The sequence below is a fragment of the Talpa occidentalis genome, unplaced genomic scaffold (genome assembly GCF_014898055.3).
Source record: "Talpa occidentalis isolate TD23 unplaced genomic scaffold, MPIMG_talOcc4v2.1 talOcc4.8, whole genome shotgun sequence".
In the NCBI taxonomy this organism is placed as follows: Eukaryota; Metazoa; Chordata; class Mammalia; order Eulipotyphla; family Talpidae; genus Talpa; species Talpa occidentalis.
Genome location: NW_023605194.1, coordinates 49,559,506 through 49,582,246, shown reverse-complemented (window position 1 = coordinate 49,582,246; position 22,741 = coordinate 49,559,506). Strand labels below are relative to the sequence as shown.

General features: G+C 37.9%; 1 protein-coding gene across 4 annotated transcripts in view; it reads right to left on the bottom strand.

Annotated features, from left to right (window-relative positions):
- The window catches only part of JMJD1C (jumonji domain containing 1C), a 283,697-nt gene that overhangs the window by 245,990 nt on the left and 14,966 nt on the right, over nt 1–22,741 (bottom strand). For 2 of the 4 annotated variants that reach the window (XM_054690506.1, XM_054690504.1), the window contains exon 1: nt 3,024–3,299. The exons of 1 other annotated variant lie outside the window; for it this stretch is intronic. In XM_054690506.1, the coding sequence (XP_054546481.1) occupies nt 3,024–3,197 (174 nt within the window). In that variant the 5' untranslated portion in view covers nt 3,198–3,299. Of the gene's footprint in view, nt 1–3,023; nt 3,306–22,741 lie in introns of those variants that run through there. One more of the 4 variants, XM_037497333.2, reaches the window with a different exon arrangement.

The following is a 22,741-nucleotide window of genomic DNA, read 5'->3' as shown; positions in this document are numbered from 1 at the left end:
ACTTTTAGCTTGATTTGTATTTTCATTTTGTTCCTTTCATCCCAAACTTGTCTGGCCCCTTCTGTCCCTTTCCTACTGTTCCATGCCAGAAAGTACCAAAGACTTGTGGCACACAAGTCTGGGACTCAGTGGCCCTGTTTTGGGCCAACCTTGTTTGGCTGGGCATTTACCTAGATGGGGATGGGTAACTTTGAGTGTTTTATTAGAAAACTATTACACTTTCTTCTCTTCTCTCTCTATGCACACTGTCCTACTAAGGTTCTTTCACACTACGTGTATACTTTGTCTCTATGCAGTAGACATCAGAACCCATTTAGTGTTCAGGATCAAGGGTCTCGGCTGCTAACAGGAGAAGCAGCAAAGTTAGAGGTAGGTATGACCTCAGTCTGCCTGCTAACAGGAGAAGCAGCAAAGTTAGAGGTAGGTATGACTAGATTGGTCAGAGATACAGGGTCAGTAACTTTTAAACTGAAGGGAGGCGGCCAAGAGTCAAGGAACTTGAAGAGCTTCTAAAAAGCAGAAAAGGAGAAGAAACAGATTTCCCCTAGAGCTTAGAGAAAAGAACATAAATTTCCTACACTTCAGTTTTGCCCCCTTCCACTCAGGTTTGACTTACACGCTCCAGAAGTGTAAAGTAAACAATTTGTATGGTTAAAACCACCAAGGTTCTGTTAGTTCTACCAATGATAGAAATACTCCACAAGGCAAATCCTCGTGCATAAGACCAAAAATAAGAGTAACCAACTTTAAAGACAAAGTATTTCCTAAACTTATTTCAAGTTTTGATAGCCATCCTTCCCAATTCTGTACCATAAATATGTACAGCCGAGATTTTGAACAAATTAGCAGGTTTTATAAATGAATGTAATTTAAAATTTAAGGAAAGAAAAACTCACAAAACATCCTCTTTGTATGAAATATAATTGATCAACCTCTTTAAAATTTATCCTATAGTAACAAAAGGTCATATATGTGAAACTATAGTCTATTGATGCTATAACATTCCAGTTTAAAAAATATGGTTGCAAGAAAGTTTAGGACTAGTTCTAAATCTATAGGGCTCCAGGCTAAGAAAACAAAATCAGATTGCAAATAACAACATTTATTTTTTCAAATAAAGACTGTTAAAGGAAAGCTGTCAAAGAGTCACAATTACAGTTCAAAACAATTTTTTTCTTTTTAAAGGTAAATTTTGCATACAGTGAAACGTACAGTTGAGTGCAGAGTTCAGTCAGTTTTTACATATGTACACAATGTCCTATAACCAACTCAAGATACTCAACATTTCCATCACCTGAGAAAAAGCCTCTGTTCTTTCAATCCCTACCACCCACAATACTTTCCATTTTCTTAAGTACCCGGATTTAATATGCTCCCTTTTATAAGCATGATATCGGTATACCCCTCCCCCTTTATATTTCTTTCTACATAGGAAAGTAAGTTTTTAATATACTAACAACCTTGACGACCTGTTAACAATGATATTCATAATTTAAAATTATATTTCCTAATTCTCACAACACCCCTTGAGTGTTTTGAGGTCATTTAAAATGTCAAATTATAATCCAGCTTCCACATAAAAGCCAAGACAATTTAATTTCAAAGTAAAAGAAATAAATTCAGAGTGACTTTTGCACAAAAAAAGTAATTAAACTGCCATAATTTGCAAATCCATTAAGATCAGAAATGTTTTTTAATATTTTATTTTATATAATTCTTATTATCATTTTTCAAGATCAGAAATGTTTTAAGATGTCTTTTCTTCAACAAGAATAACCAACTAAAATCTTCCAAATCATCTCTATCCTGCTTATTTCCTATTAGAAATGTTAGCAAAACAAGCCTATTTTGCAATATCAACTCAATATAAATATATGCAGCATGAAACCATCACTGACTACAGTAATGAAACATGTTTACAAAACAGAAACACAAACAAACATATTATAATAGTTGTGTATATCACAGATAGATATTAAAGTGAATTTGGAATTGTACACCTGGATACAGACAAAATAATCCCAAAATTGAAAAAATTAAGTCAAAAATTAAATGTTCCCAGGCAGTAGCAATAAATTTTATGGGCTATTTCTTATTAAGTCAACTTTGGGAAGTGCAGTCAGTATCTTGAGCCCACCCAGGGAACAAAACTAACAGCATATATATATCCCATCTTGAAATTATGTATAGTCCTCCACTACTGAAACAACACACTGGTAGGGTAATACACAAAGGAAAGAAAACAAAAATGATAATTAAAGGTTACAGAGGGCATTTAACAATTTAATCTGCAACCGCTCTTGCTTCATTTAAAATCACACACAACCCAGGAACATCCTGATTCTAAAATACTATACACATGTCACAAAAACCCGCAAAAACTACGGGAGAGACGGGGCGGGGGGCGCCGGGGGAGTTGAGAGGGGAAGGGAGTAGAGAGAAGATGAAGTTAATTTTTATGGACCGCCACCAAAAATTTTCATTTTCATAGTTTCCGGTGTCGGAACCTGAGCACCTCCTGCAGAAAGCAGTCGACTCAGGGCTCCGCTACGCGCACGGCCTATGCCGCTAAAACACACGCGATTCCCAGAACGGACTGAAAGAAATCAGAGGTGTCCTTCCTTCGCTCGCCGCCTTTCACCAACCGTAAGGTTAGTCTGAAGTCTGGAGCCACGGAACCCTGAAGCCCTGAGCGAGGAAATCGGCGCGGGCGAGCAGGCCCCGGTCGCCACAAGGCGCCCGGTCCTCGCCCCCACCTGCGGCAGTGGTCTCCGCGGCCGCCACGCCTCGCGGTCCGGGCGGGGGATCCCGCTAGGTGGCCGCCCCCGCCCGAGAAGCTACCCGCGGGGAGGCGGCGGCGGCGGCCGGCCGGGGAGGTGGGAAAACGCGCCGAGAGCGCGCAAGAGGGGCGTGACCGCCAGCGGGCTGGCCGAGCCAGGTGCCCGAGGTCACCCCCCCAGGGACGGTTCCGAGAGGCGGGGGCGCGGGAGGGGCCTGGGAGGCAGGCGCGCTCGCCGTCTTACCGACAGGTCCGGGTGGCGGCTGTCCCGGTGAGACACGGCTCTGATGACCCCCGCTCTCCAGCCCCGCCGGCAGCGGCCGCTCTCCCTGCGCTCCGGGCGCGCCTCTTCGCCGACCGCCACGCACAGGAACCGCTTCCCCACCAGCTCCGGCCGCGTCTCCACCGCCAGGGCCATCACTGTCGAAGCGCCCGCGGCCCCCTCCACGGAGAGGAAACCAGCGAAGTCCCGCTCCTACCGGCCGCCCATGCTGAGGAGAACGGACCGGGGGGCGGGGGGACCCGGGGGTGGCCGAGGCAGGGGGCGGCGAGGGGCGGGGGAGACGCGGAGAGCCAGAGGGACTCGGGGGCGCACTGGACACTCTGCCCGGGAGGGGACAACGACCTCGGGCTCTCGCGGTCCTCAACACTCCCCAGGACTCGCCGACTCGCGGTCTCAAGAGGCAACTCAGCAGCCACCCTCCGCCTCCCCCGCAAAAAAAGAAACTGACAAATGCCCACACGGCCGTCGGGAGGCCCGAGGCAGCCCCGGCCGCCGCCGCCACCGCGCCGCGGCCAGTACTACTCCGCCTCCCCATCCACCAGGCGAGGAGCGGGCCGCGCGTCTCCTTCCGCCGGCGCGGTTGGGGGGTGGAGGCGGCCGCGGGAGAGGGTCGGAGACACCACCGCAGCCGGAAAGTAGTGCCCGGCGCGGAGGCGCGGCGGCCGCCGGGGGGCCGGGCGCGCCCAGACGTGAGGAGATGCGCGGAGGACGCGAACGCTTCCCCTCAGCCTCGCGCCCGAGAGCGTCGGGGGTTCCCCGCGCTCCTCGGCGCTCCCTCAAAAGTGGGGGTGAGGAGCCAGTGAAGTGTGCCGGCTCCGCTCGCTCGGGTGCAGGAAGTCAACGCCAGGGTCAGCGCCGCATCTCCGGAGCGACGCGTTTTCAGAACGCGCGGCGCCGCGGGACGTCCGCGTTAGCCCGAGTTTCGTCTCAGCCAACCACCCCGGGGTCCACGCAGCGAGGGAGGCGGCGCTGCCAACGGAAAGCTGCAGCCGGTAGAATGCTGTCACCGCAGAGCGGCAGCCCACGACTTTCAAGGGAAATGAAGAAAACACTCTCCTCCTTTCAGTCTTCCAGTTTGCGGCGATACTAATTACATGTTTGCTCCTCAGAGATTTATATACCTCGCTACTGCTTTGTCGTAAGAATGCCAAAATTTTGTCGGCGTCCTTAAAATTTGCAAGCCTCTCCGCCAATTTGAGTACTTTTAGTAACTAGTACATGCCCTAAAATCACTTGGGGGGTGGGGGGAGAAAAGGGAGGGGAAAGGCTCGGGATTCAGTTATTAGAAGATATCATGGAAAGAAATGGATTTAGCCAATCACAGTTCAGGAAAATAAATTATGTTTACTTCCCGCCCAATCACAAGAGGACCACTAGTAACCCAACACACAAAGCTCTCCCACTTGGACGGATTACTCCTTGTTAGATCCAATCATTAAATTCTTCTAAATCAAACCTCCTGATAGATCTCAGGGAATAGCTGGATTTCAAACAAATTTGTGCTTTTTTTTTTTTAGAGGTAGTTTTTAAAATCCTGGTTGTGATTTTTTTCAGGCTCAATAAAAGCTTATTCTAAATTTCAGTTTATTAGAGATTTTCCTAACTTCTAATCAAAGAAAAGTTGAGTAAATGGAGTATGTTTAAAATAAACAAGGCTTGTATCTGCTTTCTTAAAAAAACCAAGCTGAGCTGTTCTATTGAAGAGGAAAAAACATGGCCAATACTAATATATGAAAGACCAAAATTAAAAGAAGATAGATTTTAAGCATCATCATCTAATTTTGCTAATCTAAAGATCAAATACGTAGCTGTAATAAACAAAGGAAAACTATGTCCAGAAATGCACATTGTCAAATTGAGAGAAAAATTTAATTTTACTAATTATTTCCAAGTTCACTCTTTACAGCATGTACTATATAATACTTAGCAAGTCTTCTTGAGAACTACAGCCTAAGATTTCTAACATCTCAACTTGGAACCAGTAAAATAATGCAACATATGGAAAGGAAAAAGGGGAGCTTAGATTCAGATACCAAATTACCAATGATTTGTTTTGTGATCTTGGGCATGACACAATTACTGCAATAGAATACATGCTTGCTGGGCCTCCCCGGTGGCGCAGCGGTTGAGCGCTGGGTTGCGAATCTGCCCGCGCCCTCTGCGGCGCCGGTTCGATCCCCGGCTGCTCCCTGGCCACCGGAGGAGGGTCCCACATGGCGCGCAGACCTCTCCTGCCGCCCGCTGCTCCCCTCAGCAGTGTACCTCGGTCCTTCTGCCTGCTCTGCTCCCCGCTCTGGCTCTGGTGAATTCTCTCACCCTCCCGCGCTTCTGACTGTACCCAGTGCATGTATAAACAAAACAAACAAACAAACAAATAAATAAATAAAACATGCCTCTATTTAAAAAAAAAAAATAAATAAAAAAAAAATACATGCTTGCTAATTCCAGTAATACCTATTCCAGGAGTAAATGAGAAAATACAAATGCAGATGTTCCTCAATTTACAATGAGGTTACATCCCAATAAACCAACCATTAAATTGAAAATATTAAGTCAAAATGCATTTAATACACCTAACCTACCAAATATCATGACTGAAGCTAGTCTACCTTATGCATGGTCACAACACTTAACCAAATATTAGTTGGTCAAAATCATCTAATACAAAGCCTAGTTTACAATAAAAGTGTTGTAGAGCTCATGTAGTTTATTACATACTGTACTGAAAGTGGAGAACAGAATGCCCCAATCCAAAATTCAAAGCACAGTTTCTATAGAATTCATATCACTTTCATTGTAAAGTCAACCATCCTAATTTGGGAACTTCTGTAAAGTCATTTGAGAAAAAAGTTGTAAATAAAAATATTATTACATAAATCATTCACTAAATCTTATTTTTAGATTATAGGTTGTCAGGTTGCCTTACATAAAACTGCCAGCTGATATCAATATTGGAGGTAAAGTCCTATAAATTGGCCCCTAGGAACACTCACTACATGTTGAATGCCATCCTTTTAAGTGCTCTGCTAACCATGCAAACCCACCAAATCAATCAATCCACCAAATCATGAGCAGAAACAACATCTTTCAGAAGGCCATAGAGCCTTAAAGCATTTTCAATAATCTTATATTCTTAGTACTATATTCCAAATAGTATTGTATGAATCCCTTGATTATAGCCCAGTGCCTGAGGCTTACAAGAAAAAATATCACTAATTCAAGGACATTTTGCTTTTGGATAAACTTCAAGTACATTTTGCTGGCATTTTTTTGTTTTACTTAAGTTACAGGGAGTATTTGTATGATTTTGTTTTTGCCAAGACAATAACTATATATAATGTTGAATTGAAAGAAATTTTTTTCTTTTTATTATTTTTTTTCTTACATCAGTGTAGTCCCATAGTTCTCCCACCACCATATCACCTGTGAACTATCAACATATTCTCTTGTCTTCTTCCCTCCCCTATTTTGACGCCATTTCCTTCCCCTCCCTATGCCTCAGATCTATAGTCGGCTTGCTAATTTTAACATTTTCTTGACCTTTTGTTTGGTTTCTCTATATTCCACATGTAAGTGAGACCAGTCGATATTTATCTTTCTCCTTCTGACTTATTTCGGCTAGCATTACGTAATCCCCTCTAGTCTATCCATGTTGCAGCAAATGGCATGAGTTTGTCTTTTTTGATCACCAAGTAATATTCCATTGTAAAAGAAATTTTAAAGTCAGACTTGAAGCCTTCAAATATTTTTGTTTAGTCAATTACTTTCCTACATCCCTTATTTTCATAAAGATCCTCAGAAATTGGTGGTATTATTGTGAAGAAAAGTTACAGTATTTTTCACTATGTAAACAAAAAGAGTAAAGTATTTTAAATGACTAAGATTACAGAAGTTGAAATATAAAAAATAAAGACTAGATCTTTTATTTTCATCCCCACATGTAAATACATGCATCAGATATGTATTATACACATATGTCAATACAAGCAAATTTCATATAATACATCAAATATCAATCTATATAAATGATACTGGGGGAGTATTAGGTTTTTTTTTAAGATCCAGAAAAATTTATTCATAAAAATCATTCACAAAAACATTTTTCATTTATCCATGAAAACAATTCAGTTTTATAAAACTACGTAAGTTGAGTAGTGCAGTGTTAGTGGGACTGTAAAAAACAGTATGGAGATTACTCCCAAAATTAACAATATATATACCATATAACCCAGTTATACAACTTTTTGGTTTTTACCCATAGAAAATGACAACACTAATTCAAAGAGATATGTGCATCAAGGATATAGAGCATCCCTATGTTCACTGCAGTATTAATTTTAATAGCCATCAACTTAAAAGACGTGGTAAAATATACACAATGAAATAAGTACTAAAGATTTTACTATACAATTTTGCTCACATAAGGGAGATAAATAAACATAAATGCTTAGATTAAAAGAACAAAATGGTGGTTATTAGAGAGGATAGAGGTAGGAGATGGCAGATTACATAAAGGGGATCAAATGTGTGGTGGTAGATAGAAACCAGATTTTTGGTGACAATCTATTATAGTTGCTAGAGAAACAGCTCACCCTCTGAGCCAATGGGTGATGCTCATAGCCAACGTGGAGCTTTCTCGACTTAACCCCAACTTCCTGAAAGGAAGCTTTTGGTATCTAAGGGCAGAGATGAGCCATCATGTTGACCTTGAAATGAGGAACACAGGCATGCCCCACCTTTCTGAGGTTGGCTTCCTATTCTACACTTGCCAGGTGCTATATGGGACACAGATGGCATCTTGCCACACACTGCCCAGTAAATTTTCTTTTCCTTTTTCTCTCTCTTACCTCTCCCTTTTTCTCACTCCCTATGAAATGAATCCTTTTGTTTTTAGTTCTCACTGTGTGTCTTGCAGTTATAAGCTTGAGTAAGAGGACTCACTAACAAGGATATCCCCAGTCACGAAAGTTTACCCCGTTTCAGTACATACAGATGTTGAATAATAATGCTGAACACATGAACATTTAAAAAAAAAAGTTACTTCAAAAAATAAGTTATTTTTTAAAAACCTGACTCATAAAGGAAGGAAATATATTCATTGCAATGATAAGGGATATAATTATACACTTAATTTTCAGTGTTCAGTAGCTCATGATGTTTCAATAAGCAAATAGGTTACTAGTTTTAATTTTTAACTTGGTAATTGATGAAAGGGTCAATTATCTGCTATCATACATACTAGTATTTTGTCATTATAGAGGTCTATTTCAAATATCACAGATAAAATACAAACATTAAAAAAATTAGTGTATGTCTTTTTGCAATAATATTAGTCACCATTTTTGGGACACTTACTATTTGTCAAACTACCCTGCATTATGCTAAAATACCACTTAAAAGAAACATGAAAGTAGTTCACCAAGTCACTTCCCCCTTTTTACACAGATTATCCATAATTGATTTGTTTATTTAGCACTTAATTATGTAGTCTCAAATCCTGCAAGGTTTTGGTGATAGGACGTCAGTCCTTGAGAAGCTCCCAGTCTATCTGGAAGATAGACAATAGAAATGCCTTGGTTTGTTATTTTAGGAACTATCAATAGAATGGTATACAAGATAAGTTTAATGCACCTTAACAAGCAATTTTCAAATCTATTACAACTTCTACTATCTTATTGTCAGATGTAAAAACTGGTTTGGGTGTATAAAGTCTTTATTTAAATATATCAGTATACCCAGAAACTACTGAGTCTAACATTAAAATGAAGGAAGCTATGAATTTCAACTGATTTACGCAAATAGAAGACTTAGAATGGAATACTAATCTATCATGTTTACTATTAAATCTTAACTTTTATGTAGGTATTACCCTAAGCATTTTTTTTAATTTCTTTTTTTTTTAAAAGATTGATTTATTTATGCATACAAGACCTGGGCTACAGGCCAGAGATGGGGGTGGGGGTGGGGGGGGTGAAAGGATTCACCAGAGACAGAGTGGGAAATAGAACAGGCAGACTGACTGAAATACACTGCTGAGGGGAGCAGTGGGAGAGCCAGGAGAGGTCTGCTTCCCCATGTGGGTTTCTCTCTGGCCAGCCAGGGATCAAACTCGTGCTAGAGAGGCTACGGATTGCTTCACAGTGCAGTGCTTAACCCCTTGCGCCACCAGGGAGGTCCTCCCTAAGCATTTTTTAAAGCTGAATCCATCAATCACATTTATAATAATGATAAAGGAATTCAAATGTCACTTCCTTGAGGAAGCCATCTGATTACCAAATGAGGTCAACTCTCCAATTATGGATTTTCATAACATACCCTATTTGTCCTAGTACTTAATCACAACTGTATTTATACCAGCTATGCAATTGCTTTACACTTGTCTCCCTTGATGGAATATAAAGTTCCATAAGGCAAGACAGGGTATCTTGTTCAAAACTATACTCCCAGCATCTAAGCCTTGTGCAGAGTAGATACCCAATAAATGTCACTAAATTAGTAAATAAATGAATATTGCAAAATGTACCTTTCCCTAAATCTATTGCAACTAAGAGGAACTCAGAATCTCTCTATTAAGAGACATAAATATGAGTTCATGTTCTTCTTACAGGGTTATTCATCACCTTTAAGCCTTCATAAAACTTGAGCTTCACCAGAAAAGCAATGTTGTTCCTGGGGATAATTTCTAAAGAACAGATACAGAAAAAGAGTTATAATTCACAACATTCATTCATTACCAAACTACCAATTTAATGCAACCCAAAAATGATCCTAAGAGTGTATACACAAAACACCAGTCTAATCTTAGTATTATAAAGAGAAGAGTCTCACATAAAGTCTTTGATGGCACTAATACGCAAATTTAACTTTCAGGGTTGTCTTATGATGTCATGTAAAAGAAGCAAGAAAAAGAAGAAAGGAAGGTAGAAAAGGAGGAGGAAAAAAGCAAACTCTACTGGTCTTCCTCCTAATTGTACATTCATTTGTTACCTGGATTTCAATTTATATTCTGGCTTTTTCCTATTGCTTTTTTCTAACATTCTCAATTAAATGAGGCTTTAAATCTTCTTAATGATTAAAAAATTTTAATTTAGAAAGAATGCTTACAGCATCAAACTTCCTAGATTGTTCTATGAGAAACTACAAGAAAAAAATATAAAGTTACCATTGAGCACAGCGTAAGGGTGTTCCCAGGGTAATCTCAGCAATTTTTGTTTGTTCATCACCCCTGTTGTAAATGCTTCAACTATTAACTACCACTAAATACATTACGTGGCAATTTGCATTTTACATCTGCGACTGTTACGTGAACTTTTTTAATGAACAGGTTAAGTTCCTAAAGGATTATGTTCTTATAAGCTTTCATTATTGCCACAATTTAGCAGCAGCAAAGCTAAAGTCTTAAAGAATGGCTCTGTTCATATCCATGGAAGTTAATTAAGGAAAAAAGACTTTCTACTTACATTTAAAGGTATAAATGAGAACAAGTCAAAGTAAAATCTAAAAAAAAAAGTAATTCTGACTCAAAATCCCAGGATGCTAACTATACTCCACTGATGTTCTTCCCTACAGATGAAGCTAGATTCTACATAATGAAGGAACTTTATGATCAAGAACACACAGCTCTGAGGCACATTTCTCAAATTAATAGCATCTGGCTTCAAAGAAACAAAACCAAAACAAAACAAGATCTAGCTGTGAAATATGGGTAATCTTTAGTCATTCTTTTCTTTGGCACAATCTAGAAAAAAATACATGATTATGTATAATGAAATTTGTAACACGCTACAAAACATAAACATGTAATAAAAATAAATTACCCTATATAAATGAAAGCATTGTCTTCCGGCTCCACATGGGCTTCACTATTATGGATAATTTATTTACTCAATTAAAGACAGTGTATAAAATAGTGCTCTAATTCCAAGGCCTGTATTCACGACAGCAGAGTATTCGGAGGCCCCTAGATTTTTCCTTTAAAAATCACAGTTGATACAGATGAAAACCAGACCTTAAAAAAAATTTTAAAAATTTAAAAAGATTTTAACTACAAATTTAAAATTCAAATTAACATCCCCAAAATGCTCTGCTAGTACAGGTTACATTTTGACATTATCTAAGGTGAAATGACCAAAAAAAAAAAAAAAATACTGAGGAGGCTCACCAACTTCACCTCTCATGAAATACACAAACACTAATGTGAGGTTGGTCAATCCCCATTCCACAGAGTCATTTACAAATGGGTGTTTTAAGAAGCATATCCCAGATTAAGGAATCACATAATGTAGTGTAATGAAAGAATGAGTCAAAAAAATCTAGAGGGCCTCTCCTGGTGGCGCAGCGCTTGAGCGCTGGACTACGAAGCTGCCTGCAACCTTTGCAGCGCCAGTTCAATCCCCGGCCACCGAGCGAGGGTCCCACATGGCGTGCAGACCTCTCCTGCTGCCCGCTGCTCCCCTCAGCAGTGTACTTCGTCAGTCTGCCTGCTCTGCTCTCCTCTCTGGCTCTGGTGAATTCTCTCACCCTCCCGCGCTTCTGACTGTACCCAGTGCTTGTATAAATAAATAAATAAATAAATCTTAAAAAAAAAAAAAAAAAGTATGCCATGAACTAGTCACATTTAAAAAAAAAAATCTATATTACTTCTACCACTAACTACTAGGAGGACTAGCATTTATCTGGTTCTACACCTTCAGATTTAACTGTGGACAGAAAAGACATTATATATTTACGTCTATAATAGCTGCTTCTGTTTCTTTCTTGTCATTATTTCCTAAGCAATACAGTCTAACAACTATTAACATAATAAATCTAAAGATGACTTAACCTGAGAAAATAGATTATAGGCAAATACTATGCTATTTTATGTAAGAGCCTTAAACATTTGAAGATTTTGGTATCTTCAGGGGCACTGGAATCAATACCCACAGGTACCAAAGGACAAAATACTACTTTACTCCTCTAAGAATCATATATAAAATATAGAGGCTGACAATCTTTACAGTTCCTGAAAGTTTCCTTCTAAGGCCTCTGAATAATTCAGCAAGAAGCAAAGTATACTCTCTTGGCACATGATAGAATCAAACCTAAAAAATATTACAGGATTAACAAAAGCATGTTAGGGAAACAAACACTTTAGCCAGAAAGATTTCAAAGTTTGTTCTATCGCAAAGGTTTCACAGAATTTATATATATACACATACATATGTGTGTATATCATTCATTAAAACATACATACTAATAATACAAAAGACTTCCCAATTAATCAATTTTAAACACCATTGTAGAATAGCTTCTTTCCTCTTATCCAAATTTGCTTATAAAACTATCATATTAAAATAAATCATCTATCAGAATCAACTTCAAGTGGAGGAATTTTTTTTTAAAGGTTGATTTATTTATTTATACATATAAGAGCTGGGGTACAGGCCAGAGATGTGGGGGATGAGAGGATCCACCAGAGACAGAGCAGGGAACAGAATAGGCAGATTGACTGAAATACACTGCTGAGGGGAGCAGCAGGCAAGACAGGAGAGGGCTGCCTCGCCATGAGGGTTGCTCCCTGGCTGGCTGAGGATCGAACTCGTGCTGCAGAGACTGTGTGGATTGCTTCGTAGTGCAGTGCTTAACCCCTTACGCCACCAAGGAGGCCCTCAAGCAGAGGAATTTTTGAGATACTCTGCATTACAAATAATCTTTATATTTGAAGCATTACCTTGCAAGTCTTTATATTCTTCCATCTATACATTTAAAAAATGACTTTTTTGGCTATTCTAATTATCAAAATTATTTTTAAATCAATTGTTTCTTTTGTATCTAAACATACATGGATGCTTCTTCATACTTTCTTGCAACTATTTTTTATAATCACAAGTTTTAAATTCATATACAGTCAAATATGCTACTCTCTCAATGACTCAACTTTGTCATACTTAGAAAATATGTAGATACTATTCTGTATTTTCTTCTAGCAGTTCTAGAATTCAAATTTTTTTATAAATCATTTAAAATTAGATGATAATATCTACCTCAGACAGACAAGAAATCATCCTGGCACCCAAACAATGGAGGTGTACTGAGGTGGAGGGAATGGGAGGGCTACTACTAGAAAGAGAGGGAAACTAAGCCTGTTTATTACTAACTTAGGTCACGAACAAAAGATAAGGCTCCATACCCACCATCACCAGGAAAACCAGCTCCTAGCAAAAAAGTAACAGGAGTCTGCTAATAGAAAAGGGACATAAAAGTATAGAGCCTCTCTGAAGTACAGAGGCACAAGTATAGACAAAAATGGAATAAAAACGCAATTGCGTTAAAACTTTTCAGCAAATCAAATCCACCTTTACAAAGAGGTGATGACAGAGATATTTAAAGCTGATAATGCACTAAAGGTAACCTCACACACACAAAAAACACCCTGATCAAGTCCAGGCACTGACTGATTCAACACCCAAAACTAACAGCTTAGCAGAGTAAGAGTCATGCCCTTTTCTTAGCATAAACACTACATACTGAAAGGTCTACTATCCAGCCAATTATGTTCTTTAGTAATTTAGTTCTTCTCTATCCAAAATTATAAGCCAAGATCTCAAGAGTGAATAAGTCACTATCAGGAGACAAAGCAATTAACAGAAGCAGATTCAGAGATAACTCAAATGTTGAAACTACTGGCCAGGGAATTTAAAATAATTATGAATAATGATGAAGTCTCAAATGGGACAGATAAGCAATGTGCATGCATATCAGATACAAATAGGATAGAAACTACAACAGTTGAAGAGAAATGCTGAAACTGAAATGCTAATAGAGAAACACAGTAACAAAAATGAAAAACCTTTGACAGGCTAATAAACAGACTTGACACACCCAAGGAAAAAAAATTCAGTACCCTAGTTGATAGGTCAAAAGAAATTACCAAAGCTAAAACTACACAGGAAAAAAACAATGAAGAAAAAAATTTTGCAAATAGAGGGGAACAGTTTCGAACTGGTTTTCTGAGGCCAACATTTCTCTAATATCAAAATCAAACAAAGAAATTACAAGTAAACAACAGATTATTATCTTTCATAGATACAAATATCCTCAACAAAAAATTTGAAAATCAAATTCAGGAACTTATAAAAAAGGATAATATACCATTACTAATAGGGGTTTATGCCAGGAATCCAAGTTGATTCATTATTAAAAGATCAGTGTAATTCTCCAGATCAACAGATTAAACAAAAAAGATATAATGGCAAAAACATGAAACAAAAAAAAAAAAATCAAACATTTAAGAAAATACAAACCCATTCATGATATAAATTCTCAGTGTACCAGGAACAGAAAGACAATTATACAACCTTACTGCTAATATCATATTTAATAGTAAGAGACTAAATGTCTTCCCCCAAGATTCAGAACAAGTTAATATAAATAACAACATATTTGAAATCCCAAGAAATACAGTAAGATAAGAAAAATCAAACAAAAGGCATATAGATTGAAAAGGAAGAAATAATCCTTGCCTGTTGACAAATGACATGAGTGCCCACATAGAAAATCACAAAGAATGTTAAAAGCTTCTAGAACTATTATATGAGTTTAGAAAGGTTATAGGATACAAGATGCAAACATCAATCATATCTCTATATACTGGAAATGAAAACATGGAAATCCAAATTTAAAAACAGTACCATTTACAAAAGCACCATAAAATTATATATAAATGTAATAAAATATGTGTATGATTTCTATACTGAAAGCTACCAAGAACTGATGAATGAAAGAAGACTTAATAAGTAGAGAGATCATGTGCATGTATTAGAAAATGTACATCTCCCCAAATTGATCTACAAATTCAAAATAATCTCAGGTAACCAACAAACTTTTTATAGTTGACATCAATGAGTTAATTATAAAATCAGTAAGATAAAGTAGCTGAAATAGCAAAAACAATTTTGAAAAGAAAAATTGGAAGATTTATACTATCATCTTCCAGGACTATGCTATAAAACTACATTAATCAATTCAACAAGACATTAGCAAATGAGTAAATGATGAATAGATAGATGAATAGAATATAAAGGAGAGTCCAGAAATAGACAAATACCTATACGGTCAATTGATTTTTGACAAAGGAACAAATGCAACTTCATTCAAAAAGAATAGCTTCTTTAACAGATGGTGCTGGAACAATTACATATCCTTATACCAAAAAAGGAAACTTGATCCAAACCTTACACTATATACTAAAATTAACTCAAAATGGATCATAGACCTAAATATAATAAATATAAAACTAAAAACTTTTCTGAAGAAACTAGAAAATTTTTGTGACACTGAGTTAGGTAAAGCGTTCTTAAAATCCGTAAGATTAAAAATTGAACAATCTGAAATTAAAATTTCTTCTCAAAAGATTATAGACTGGGAGAAAATATTTGCAAAATATACATATGATAAAGGACTGGTACTCAGAATATTCTTTTTTGAAGGTTACATTTTAAATGGACAGGTTTATTAGGAAAAGGAGAAAGAAAAAGAGGCACTAGCATAGTCATAAGGCAGGCAGGAAAGCTGCCAGTTTTATTTCAATTTATTTTTAATTTTTTTTTTATTTTTGCATACAAGAACTGGGGTGTGGGCCAGAGGTGTGGGAGGTGGTGGTGGTGAGAGGATTCACCAGAGACATAGTGGGGAGCAGAACAGGCGGATCTACTGAAACACACTGCTGAGGCGAGCAGCGGGAGAGACAAGAGAAGTCTGGTGGGCCAAGTGGGTTAGCTTCCTGGCTGGAGAGAAAACTTGTGCTGCAGTGGCTGGAGACAGCTTGATAGTGCTAAGATTTAACCACTTGCAGCACCAGGAAGGCCCAAGAGCTACCAATTTTAAATTATTATTATTATACATGAATAATTATTCATCGCAGCTAGCCGGACACCTATAGGTAGTGGCACCCTTCTCATAAAATAGTACTTCTAACTGAAACATTCCCGATAACATCACTCAAGCACTGTCTCTTTTACCCCTGAGCCATCAGGAAGGTCCCTCAGATACTAAAGTAATCTCGGGGCCTCCCTGGTGGCACAAGGGGTTGGTTAAGCACAGCACTATGAAGCTATCTGCAGCCACTGCAACTTTGATACCTGGCCAGGGAGCTAACCACATGACACAGCAGACCTCTCCTGACTTGCCCGCTGCTCCCCTCAGCAGTGTATTTCAGTCAGTCTGCCTGTTCTGCTCCCCACTGTCTCTGGTGAATCCTCTCACTCCCAGCACCTCTAACTCATACCCCAGTTCTTGTATGCATAAATAAATAAATGTTAATTAAAAAATAATCTCCCTAGTTACCCTTCCCTGCTCATTCCTCTATTTTCTTCACAGCATTTAGCACAATCAATAATGACTTATTTACTAGCTAATATTTCTCATTATCAATAAAAACTTTATAAGAAAGAGACCTTTTCTTCTTTAATCAGTCACTTCCAATAAAATAGTAGTTCAGTAAGCATTTGTTCACTATGCAAAAAAGAAATTGTTAATAACAACAGTAATAGCTAACATAGTAATAAAATAGGTAACATTTTGTTGAGTACTTATTACCTGCTAGGCATTCTACTGAGAAGTTTATAAATTGCTAGTTTACCATAAAAATAAGGAAACTGAAGCACTGACTTACTAAATCACCTTGTCCAATGGTGGATCTCTACAGGGCAGTCCAAGAGTTAGCACAAAGGAATTGACTCATTAGGTAGAGAAAACTGGAATAATCCTCTTCCTTAACTCTTCTGTTTTCATCTCTCTTAGCTTTCTCAACCTATTTTATTATTACAGTTCTTTTTTCATCACAACCTTTCCTTTTGCTTCTCACAATAAGTTTTAAATTATTGACCCTTTTCTCCTCTCTACTTAATCTAATTCAAAATAATTTCATGGGGTACTTTAATATTTATATGTAATATTATAAGGCAATTAGTATTCACTAAGATATGACGCAAATATGTGCAATTTTATGCTTTAATAAGGAATTTGCACAGCAGTCAGCTTCTTTGGAAGCTGTTTAGAATAAATAGAGAAGAATACAAAAAGGGGTGGTTTCCTTTTCTTTCTTTCCTCTTTTTGCTTTTGGTCTCCTAAGAAGGTGGATGTGAATGTAAATACTGCCCTAGCATATCTGTACATAAAAGACTTCTTTACTATACATGAAAAGTTGCTTTGATATATAAAATTTATTTTTTAAAAGATTTTTTATTTATACAATAGCTGGGGTACAGGTCAGAGGTGCGGGAGGGTGAGAGGATTCACCAGAGACAGAATGGGGAACAGAACAGGCAGATGGACTGAAATCACTGCTGAGGGAAGCAGCGGGTGCGACAGGAGAGGCCTGCCGCGCCATGTGGTTATCTCTCTGGCCAGCCAGAAATCGTACCTGCGTTTGCAGAGGCTGCAGACAGCTTCACAGCGCTGCGCTCAACCTGCTGCGCCACCTGGGAGGCCCCTGATGTATAAAATTTAAATTTATGCCTCAGTATTATTCTTTTTACACTGTCACCACAGACTCTCATGGCTTTTCGATCCCACATCAGTTTAGAGCTACAATCTTTGTCAGGGGAAAAAAGTTTTGGGCTCCAGATTCTCTCCAGACAAATAAGGCAACTTTCAGAGAGCTTTCTAAGCAGTTGAATCAGATAGCTGGCACAATACTTCCATGACAGTCCCAAGAGGAAGTTTTCTTGCCAACTACAGAAACAGTTATTTGTCACCATAAAAGAGAACTCATTCTGAACTAAAAAAGAAAAAAAAAAAATCAACCTAGAATTCCTTGCACTTATAGAGAGCTTTATTTATTTATTCTTGAAAGTTTATTTTTAAATAACTTACAGAGCAATCATTGCTTTCTCTTTAAAAGACACGATGAATCTCCAAATAAAAACATTTCTTCTGATACAAACTAATAAAATTAATCATGAGAAGGTACGTTTTAATCTTACAATGAAGGTTTAAAAGAATATTTTTAAAGAAGTTAATTACAAAATAAAAATAACCATTAAAAAGGTAAGAAAAGAGAAAAACCACACAATTATATACCAAGCTCAATGTAGTAATTCCAAAATAGGGATTTAGAGAATCAAACCAATTGAAAATAATTCCAGCAAACAACCTAGCACAGTTTTGCATAAATAAACCCAGTATTAACTTGAAGTCTTCACTTTGTTTTAGCTGTGAGATTCTGACTAAAATGTGAGTCTAGATAACAGCTGCATCTTCAGAAGAAGTGTCAGCTACAAGTGTTAACTTCCTATTTAAGCAGGGGAGGATAAAGGAGACTTAAAATTCTCTAGATTTCTTTATTTCATTTTTTTCTCCTTTTTTTTACCTAATTGTTTTCCTTGTTTTTTCCAACAGCATTCATAATTCCAGAAAATTATCTGCATATAGAAAACTAAGTTATGTATTGATAGCAGAAAAATTAAAAGACACCTAGAACAGTAGGTTTGAGGATGGGACCAACCAGATGGTCTGTATAAGAGACGGTTTATCAACATGCTGTAGTGTCACAACAGTGAACATTCCTCTGCCTTTAATTCCTCATCCTCAAAAAGCAGGAGGATTCAGATAAACTTCAAGAATTTGAAATAAATCCTTTATCTGATTAGGATTAAAATCTGGGTCACTGCATGCAAAAGAATGAAGCTTGACCACTACCTCACACCATACACAAAAATCAACTCAAAATGGATTAAAGAACTAGACATAAGACTTGAAACCATAAAATACATAGAAGGAAATATAGGCAAAACACTACATGATATGCACATCAAAGCAAAGACATCTTTACAGACACATTACCCAAAGCAGTGATAGTGAAGGCAAAGATAAACAGCTGGGACTACATCAAATTAAAGAGCTTCTGCACAGCAAAAGAGACAATAACAAAAACAAAGAGAAACCCCACCAACTGGGAGAACATTTTTGCACCCAACACTAATGATAAAGGACTGATCACAAAAATCTGCAAAGAGCTGATGAGACTCAACAATAACAAAGAAAATAATCCAGTCAAAAAATGGGCAGAAGAGCTAAAAAGAAACTTCTCTGAAGAGGAAATGCGAATGGCCAACAGGCATATGAAAAAATGTTCAACATCACTGGTCATCAGGGAAATGCAAATCAAAACTACCATGAGATACCATCTTACACCAGTGAGAATGGCACATATTAAAAAAACTAGCAACAACAAATGTTGAGGGTGTGGAGAAAAAGGAACTCTTCTGCACTGTTGGTGGGAGTGCAAACTGGTCCAACCACTATGGAGAGCTGTGTGGAGATTTCTGGACCTACTAAACGTAGAGCTTCCATATGATCGAGCAATTCCACTCCTAGGTATTTACCCAAAGGACACAGAAACATCAATTCCAAAGAGCACCTGCACCCCTATGTTTATAGCAGCACTGTTTACAATAGCTAAGCTTTGGAAACAACCCAAATACCCCAAAATAGATGACTGGATCAAGAAGATGTGGTACATATATACCATGGAATATTAGTCAGCATTCAAAAAAGATAAACACATGCAATTGCAAGCAACATGGATGGTGCTGGAAGGGATCATGCTCAGCGAAATAAGCCAGAAAGAAAAAGAAAAATACCGGATGGTCTCACTCATAGCAGGAATCGAGAAAACTTAAATAAGGGACCAGGAAAATGAATAACTATAAGAAAGTAAAAATCAAAATCAACAAAAAACTATGAACCAGAGACACTCTATGGGGGGTGGGGTGCGGGGAGGGGAGGGATTGGGGTCAAAATAAGGGGGTTGCAATTGTATGGGGAATATAAAAATAAAATTTATTTTAAAAAAATTAAATAAAATCTGTAAGGAGTAATCAAAGAGATCTTCCAATTCCAAATTTTTAGTGTCAATGTAAGGAAATTTTAGCTTTCCTCAAAGAATGTAAATTTTATTTAATTTTATGTTTGCTTAATTAACCAAGGTCATCATCACTGTAAACACTGGGCAATGCCCTGGAGAATTACTGAGGTAAAAGTATGGGAAAGTTTCACTCTACACTTGTTTAGGTTCTTTGTTTTCTCCATAAATTTCCACATTCTCCCTAGCTAAAACTTCCAAATTGACATACACAAGTGAGCTTAAGCTTCTATTCTATGTTTTAACAATTGATATACCTTATAACAAAATAGAAATTCTAGATGAGTGAGACATTAACTCTGATTAAAATAAAGATTAGTATATCAAAAATATCCCTAATTAACAATTTGGGATTAGACAACTTTAATTTTTTTGTTAAAAAATCTCAAGAAACTAGAATTTTATTATACATTGACATTAATTCAAAACTTGTGATTTTTCTTTTCCAAATTATGTTTACTGAAGTAAAGTAGCTTGTATTTTTCTATCTGCTACGGGAGTTATAGGTTAAAATTTCTACAAATGTATATACTTTCACACCAAGCCCACCACTAGTGCCCCAACAACCCTCCACCTCAATAAGCCATGATGTAGACCAAAATGCTGCTCCCTGCTATAAAATTTTAAAAACCACTATCTCATCAGTCTTGACTTAAGAAAACTGTTAGAATTTCAATGACTAAAGAACTGATGTTCAAATGTAAAAAAACAACTGTACTTCCATAGTATCTTTCATTACTGCTATCGAGGCAAAAAGTAGGGGTGTTCTGCCTCCAGAGATCAAACATCACCTAAATTTCCCAGAAAGCAAATCCACTGAGAACTCTAAGTAGAATCCCAAAACACCACACAGATAATCAAGCTTCTTTATCTTAGCAGTTTTCAATGACAGTTGCATAGAAGACTACTTTATTTCTGCATTTTATCAATTGTTTCTTCTTTATATTTGTCCTTTTCCTTTCCTACTTGATGAGATTTGGTTTGTGTTCTACAATCTTTTTGTTGTCTTTGATCAATTTTAGTTTAGTGATATCTACCTTGCTGGGGTGAATGCCTACATAAATGGTTGTGCCAATCACCTTCTTTGCTGTACTCATTCACTGCAGATGATGTATTTCTTCCTGTAACAATTGATACTTTGCCAATCTGCTGCCCTTTATAATGTCCTCAAACAACCTGAACTTCATCATCCTTCCAGGTGGGTAGAAATCAGATATGATACTTCTGACTCAACTTTTTGGAAAGAGGGGAAGACATGATGTAAGGCAACCAACCCATTCCGGGTAGGTTTATGAAGGGTTTTAGCAGCCACATGCTCTTTGCCGTTGTTTGTAGTCGCTGTACTCCTCTGTACACTCCACTCCTCCACCCTCGACACCGCACCACCACCACACCGCACTCTGCTGCATCACCCTTGTAAACCAGTCTCTTAGCTCAGTTGTACCCACGTACGCATGCCCACACCCTACTCCAGGTGCCCGCCATCAGGCATGCACTCAGGACCGCAAGGTTCCGTCATCCATCCTAATGGCGGGAGGGCAGAAAAGCCTGATACCTTTTACCTACACTACACATGATCTTCCTATGAATGTGAAAAGGTGCATCGAAATTCCTTTGACAATTCTTGCTCCCAACAGAAATCATAGACACTGAAATTCATTTTGGCCTCTGGTGCTTCAGCAATGGCCACAAAAGGAAAGAGATCGACTCACTTGTTTTAGATGAAGCGTCATATGATGGTTCCAAATTGCTTTTACTTCTTATAGAGCTATCATTCCAATGAACTCTACTTAATGTTTAATATCTACTTTGTACTTATACCATATAAACATATTCCTGATAAGTAGATCAGCCTACAACTAGTCATATTTTAAGGATTAACTAGGGGTTAAAAAAAAAAAAAAATATATATATATAAACTAGGGGTAAAATAACTGATAGGTCAGGCATATAATTCAAGTGTTATTCAACACTATCAATAACAAATAAATATTTAGCAATCAAAAGTAGTTTGGTAAAGAATCACCAAACACAGTTAAAATAATGCACTTTAAAAATTAATAATTTGGGCCTCCCCTGGTGGCGCAGGCAGTTGAGCGCTGTGCTGTGAGGCTGTCTGCAGCCTCTGTAGCACCGGTCCGATCCCAGCCAGCCGGTGAGGGTCCCACATGGCATGGCAGACCTCTCCTGTCTTGCCTGCTGCTCCCCTCAGCAGTGTATTTTGTCAGTCTGCCTGTTCTGCTCCCCGCTCTGTCTCTGGTAATTCCTCTCACCCTCCCTGTACCACGGTTCTTGTGTAAATGAATAAATAAATCTTAAAAAAAATTAATAATTTTCCCCTCTCACACTGTAGAATAATAGCATATATGAGCTATTATAGCCCTAAAAGATAGATGTTATAAATACCATTTTAAGGATAAGGATGTAAAAACTCAGAAACTGAATAACTGGCCCACAATCATAGCAAATAAGATATATGGTCAGAATCTGAACCCAGGTCTTCGTTTCCAGACCTGCTAGAGAATGTGGCTTAATCAGGACACATAACTACCCATATTATCAGCTCACTTCAAGGCCACTTTTTGGGATGCTATCAAGTTGATAAATTCTCAGTTATAAAATCAGAAAGGTGTGAAACTAATTTGTACTTACGAAGCTTACACTAACTACAAAGGAGTTGCAGAAGACAAAGAAGTGAAATAGACTGAATCAAAGGTACTGATGTTAATTGTACTTTTATTTTAAGATTTAAAACTATTACTCCATCACATTT